General features: G+C 42.5%; 1 protein-coding gene across 1 annotated transcript; it reads left to right on the top strand.

The window, feature by feature from the left end:
- Positions 1 to 914: 914 nt before the first annotated feature.
- LOC104503422 (chromosome unknown open reading frame, human C12orf45) lies at positions 915 to 3,504 on the top strand. The gene is made up of 3 exons (XM_010147215.1): positions 915 to 997; positions 1,620 to 1,756; positions 3,307 to 3,504. The coding sequence occupies exons 1-3, from the start codon at positions 982 to 984 to the stop codon at positions 3,487 to 3,489; spliced, it is 336 nt and encodes a 111-aa protein (XP_010145517.1). The 5' UTR covers positions 915 to 981; the 3' UTR covers positions 3,490 to 3,504.
- Positions 3,505 to 5,721: the final 2,217 nt, after the last annotated feature.

Raw genomic sequence — 5,721 nt, 5'->3', positions numbered from 1 at the left:
GGGAGCAGATGTGCTCCCCCGACATCGGTAGTGGGAACAACACCTCTGCGAGGATAAAAAGTCTTTAAAAGAAACAGAGCTTCGTTTCAGTTAACGATAAACGGCTGATGACTGCGTTGGCGGTCCTAGGAGCTACCTTGTCTGACTAACGCGGTTCCCCGGCGTCATTTGGCTTTTACGCGGCTCCTCTTGAGAATCCTTAAATCAGCCATCAGTGCCGCGTGAGGCCGGCTTCCAGTGACGGCCAGGCACGGGGGAAGGGGTCGGTCAGGGAGGTGCCTGATAAGGGCCACCTCGCTGCGTTTTGCTGTGGGTTATCGCAGGTGGTGTCTCCGTGTGGTGCTATCTGCCACTGGATAAATCTGATAAAGGACTTAGGAGTGGGAGCCTGTAAGAAGTGCCCTGCTGGGTCAGACCAGTGGTCCGTACGGCCCAGTATTCTGTCTCCCATCAGCTGCAGTAGCGGATTATAATTTTAAAAACCATGTTAGTTTAAGCACTGTGTGCCCCCCATTCTTTGTAATTGCCCGATGCTCGCAGCTGTAGGGACAGGGATGCTATGGGGTACAGTTCTGCTCAGTCCTTTGAGTAGCTGGTTATGACTCTGCTGCCCTGAATCTAATACTGTGTTGAACCTGCTGATCTGTCTGCTTTCACAGCCGTTTGTGGTAGGGACTTCCAGACATTCACTGCCTGCCACGTACGGAAGTGCTGGGAGGATCACCCCAAACAGACATCAAGAAACAGTATTTGTCAGAAAGCAGAGTGGAATTCCTGGAGGCAGACACAGTTGAATCCTGATTTTTAGTCTTGTAGAAAGGTGGAGAAGTAGCAGCAAGCAGAGAGCCTCACAGTTAAAAATGTGACGTTTGTGGTTGACATAAACATTCAAATGCTTGTTTGTTTCCAGGGCTGGAAGAAACTTTGTTGATTCATTCAAAAAGTAGCAGCAAGAAGGCCACAACTTTACAGACAGTTAGGATGCCACGGAGTAATGGTAAGTAGGACCTTGTTACTGGAACAGTCTCAAGCAGTAGGTAACATGCTTGATGTTAACTTTTCCTTCAGTGCTTTTCTTGCATTAGTAAAGGGAGAAGCTCTTGTGTTCTGTTTCTGCTGGTGCTGGATCCTTCGTTGCAGTTGCGTGTCCCGCAGGTTAATCACACACCTGCTACTCCTGCAGAGCTCGGTTTTGCAACTCTGGGCGTTACAGCTGTGAGTTTTAGGGACTTAGTTCTCCTTGCAGGAATACTCGCGCTGCCTGCCTACGGTGAATTCGCCAGGTTGTACCTTCATCTGGTCAGCAGCTTGTGCACTGGTGCAAGTTACGTAGATCACTTTCAAAACTAAGGAATGTGCTGGCAAAATTCTTCAGCCAGATCATATAACCATCCATTCAATACAAGTAATTTTAATGCATTGGGAAAAGAAAGTGAAATTCTTTAATCGAGCTGTGGTCCTTCTTTGTTGGTCAGAGCTACATACAGATTGCTAACATTCTTTTCAGCTAACTCTGTGCATAAGAGGACGTGGCGTGAAAATAGTTTTTCTTCAAACGTAGCGTGTCTTCAGCTTTTTTCTTCGTGAAAATGAACGCATGGTAATGATTTCTTTTTCAGTTCTGGACCGAGTGCAGAGCTTTTTACCACAGATGGCCCATGCGAATGACGAGCTAAGAAGAAAAATGGTTACAGCACCAGCTCAACAGTTTGATATTGAAAATCTAGACAGTGCAACAGAAAAAGTCATAGAAATGGTAAATACTTATTAGATTTGTTATTTTTATGAAGTAAATTTAGATGTGATTAAAATAATTCTCTGATCTTGGAACGAGCTAATTTGATAGATAAGGAAAAGTCCTTACTATTTTAGTCTGCAGTCTGCAAATTCAAAACATTGATGTAATAAAAATGTTTATTTGGTTCAAATTTACTACTTGCAGAATAGGATGACTGGGGAGGAAGTAGCTTAAGGCCAGAATAAGACATACTTTTGAATCAGCAGCTCTGAATCAAAAGTAAGTCACAAATTGTATTTTAAATGTCTAATGTAGCTAATTTGGTTTAGAAACTGGACAACGTACGGCATAGTAAGGCACAGCAGAAGTCTTTCGTGTAGGAGTAATAACTGGCTTTCAGCTGCGCTTTGAAGGTATTTTTAGGACTGGCTGTAGGTCTTGGGTTTAGAAAAGTTGTTACTGCTGTTGTGATCCTTTATGGTTGGTATTTGTCTACTTATTTACATTCGCATCAGTATTTTCTTCCTGTTTTTAACTGAAGTGCTGCAGCCAGGTGCTTGTGTAAGAAAATTGTAATTCGAAGCTGATGCGATAGCGTCCCAGCCAAGTGCCTTCTGGCCTGCGGACCCACATGATGAAAGGCAGAAATAAGGAAGCCGGGTGTCTGGGGTGTGAGCCATCTGAACGGTGTATTGGCTGCCAGTTGGATTCAGAGGGCTTGTGCATTGTATCCAGCCTGCATACAATAGGTTGTCCAGTGCTGGTATATGCGGGAGAATTCCAAATAAATAGCGAGAAAGCGAAGTGGATCATGAGAATTGTTTGTTTTAATATGCTGAAGTGGAATGGGTAGCTCGGACAGGATTGTTAGAAGATTTTTCACGTGACAAGTGTCTTGGCTTTGTAGTAAACAGGGCAGGAGACCTGGTGATGAATAGCTGAATGCCATTTGCAGTTCACTGAAGAAATTTATTTGCACCTCAGTTCCTGTATTTTGCTTTGCTGCATACAGGAAGTTTTGAGGTGAGGATTATCAGCTTAAGACAACATATTTTCAGGGAGTAAACCAGACCTAAAAATCATGGCTCTGCATATGGAAATATATGATCAGTTTTACTTGAGAAAATATCCCGGTGATTTAAACTACGTGCTGTTTGCAGTCACTGTAGTGGCTTGAACACAACTAGGCTTTAAGATATCAACGACGTTAATAAACATACATACACACGCTTATACACTAATCGGCTTCATGGGAATTCTTTACTGAAAATCAGTTCTGATGCCTCCTGCTCATCAGTGTAAACATCTGAGCTCAGCTGTCGACTCATTTTGCTCTTTGGTAAGAATATAAAAATGGCCTTATATTTGCTGTAAGGCAGTATAACTTACAGTTTAAATACTTAGGAATCTGTTCATGATATTTGTCATAATCCTAGGAGAACCCAGAAGTTTCTAATTGTGGTTTTCTTACGGTAGTAGGCTGTTCCATGTGTATGCCTTATGTTTTACTCCAGTGATAGGAGTGGTATAGAGATGTGTGATGTGTTAACGAAGGTATTTTTTTCCAGAATTTGGCTGTAGTTGAACTGAGTGGTTCTGATACAGATGAAGAGATCCTAACTTCAGAAGATGACTCGGAATCTGAAGATGGCTGTATAACTGATGAAGTGACAATAGACAACATTAAGTTGCCTAAACAAAAGGGAAAAAAAGGCAAAATAGAAGTTTTGGACAGCAAAGTGAACGAGTAAATCCATTTTATTTTACTTTAAAAAAATCTTCAACCTAACAACCAAATTGCGTTTTCTAACTTTGAAGACTTGGCCTTTGAAACTACCTTGTCTGCCAGTGTAGCATCCCTCAGGATCATGTGAAATGCCACCGTTTACGCAGTGGAGAATTCAGGATCCACTCATGGCTGAGGCAGGCTGGATTTCTGAAGAATTAAGTACGGTTTTCTTCATCAAACAACATGGAAATGAACTTGATAGTAGGTTAAACTAAGAAAGCAGCTGGAATTTGGGGCACTTTAACTGGTTAAAATTCTTGTTCTGTTGCTTTGTCGAAGAAAGATTTTTGTGGTGTGCTAGAAGTCATTTTTGCTTCAAGGGCAGAAAAGAGTTAGCTAGGGAAAAAGCTTTGTTTTTTATGTTTCATGTCCTGAGAAGTGTTAATGTACAATGTCTTCAATATTAAACATCATCTTAAAGTGCACGAGAGGTATGTCTGCGTGGCGTTGGTGACAGTAGCTGTGGTGTGGGTGAGGACAGCCGTGGCCTGAGGGCGTTCAGCAGAGGATCGCCTACCCTCTGCACCTGCACTGGGCTCCCTGTGGCTGCGGTAGGTTACCAGCTCACCTACGGGATGTTTGTGGCTGTAGTGCGGATCCCCTCAGTGGTCACATCTGCCTCTGTGGTGTTGCCAGTGTTACAGTTCCTTTAAGCTACACTTTGCATCAGGAAGAAGTTCTTCCCGGAGAGGGTGGTGAGGCTCTGGAACAGGTTGCCCAGAGAAGCTGTGGATGCCCCATCCCCATCCCTGGAAGTGTTCAAGGCCAGGCTGGATGAGGCTCTGAGCAACCTGGTCTAGTGGAAGGTGTCCCTGCCCATGGCAGGGGGATTGGAACTGGATGGTCTTTAATGTCCCTTCCAACCCAAACCCCTCTATGATTCTGTGATTCATCTCCCACTTTTCCCTGACATGTTTGTCCTCTCCGTTTTCTAAGCAACTGTCGCTGCCAGAAGAATAAAAAGGTGCATCTTCAGCTGGCCTGTACGTAGGTTACTTTGGCACAACTCTGAAACCAAAATTGGTGAAAGATGTCTGATCCCACCCACCTCAGATTGATAAGATAGAGTAATTTGGGCTGTTTTATGTACTTCATTCATCGGTTTGCATTTCAGAAGTATCTGTTGTGCTCCTGGATGTCGTTTTTTTGTTAAAGGGACTTTGTATTTTCTACCCCATTAAAGTAAAACTTTCTAGACTGTATTTGCTCAAATATTAAACATAACGTCATGACCTGAAACCTGTGGTAACTTACAGAATTTATTTTGAATCCCATACTTAAAGCTACAGTTTTAATACCTGTAATTTCTGTAATATTTCTGATAAGAAATTACAAGGATTCTGGTTTGTCTTTCACAGTGTGGCTTCTTAAAAATCAGATGGGGGCATGACTTACAGGGCTTGACTGATTAAACCACGAAATACTTCAGCAAAGGGGAGGGATGGGAGTCAAAGAATGAGACTGCTGCTCTTAATGGCAGCTGGCAGATCAGATTAAGCTTTGGGTGGAGTTGCACTCTTAAAAAGAGCAAGTGGTCTTAGTGGACTTAATTTGTTGGAGAAGGTCTTAATCTATGGAAAATTTTCTTCAAACCAAAGAAAGCTTGAAAGCCAATACTTTAACTCATCTTTTTGCAAGAGATTTTCCCCTGCATTTTGAAAAAAAAAGTAAATACAAAGTAACATGCGTGCTGTAAAAATCAGTGATAATAGACCACGTGCACAGACACAAAAAGTGATTTTAATCCGCTAATTAACCACCTTGCAGCTTGCAGGCAGATCACGCATTCTGTATCAACAGAAAGATAGAAAATATTTCCAGTAACTTCAGCTGATGTGCATAGTTTAACGCCGCCGTCGAACTCTGTATGTACTATACAAAGATCATGGTAAGTGCACTTCCTTGTCTGGATTTACTTGTATGGCACAAAGGTTTTCTGGTCTGCTGAAGGATCATCCGGGCAGAATGTTTGGTTGCTACTGTGAAACTTGCACCGGTTTATAGCAAAAAATGGCATAATCGGTGTATTTTAGTTCAACTTTCAGGGAAGCCTAATGACTAAGGACTTAAAATGGTTGTGTAAATACCTTCACACAAACAAGAAGTAGGCATGTAGAACTCATTCTTCAGCTGTATTGAAAAAAATAAACTGAGCCATGTCCTTGGGGTTTTTTTCGGGGGGACTGTGCTGACA

The sequence above is a fragment of the Eurypyga helias genome, unplaced genomic scaffold (assembly GCF_000690775.1).
Source record: "Eurypyga helias isolate BGI_N326 unplaced genomic scaffold, ASM69077v1 scaffold15502, whole genome shotgun sequence".
NCBI classification, from domain to species: Eukaryota; Metazoa; Chordata; class Aves; order Eurypygiformes; family Eurypygidae; genus Eurypyga; species Eurypyga helias.
The sequence above is the reverse complement of the archived record's forward strand: the minus strand, read 5'-3'. Positions and strand labels throughout refer to the sequence as shown.

What these genes read in the sequence shown, in the direction of transcription:
- LOC104503422 (XM_010147215.1), top strand. An exon ending in CAGAAAAAGTCATAGAAATG is followed by an intron (nt 1,757 to 3,306) that starts GTAAATACTTAT and finishes ATTTTTTTCCAG; the next exon opens with AATTTGGCTGTAGTTGAACT.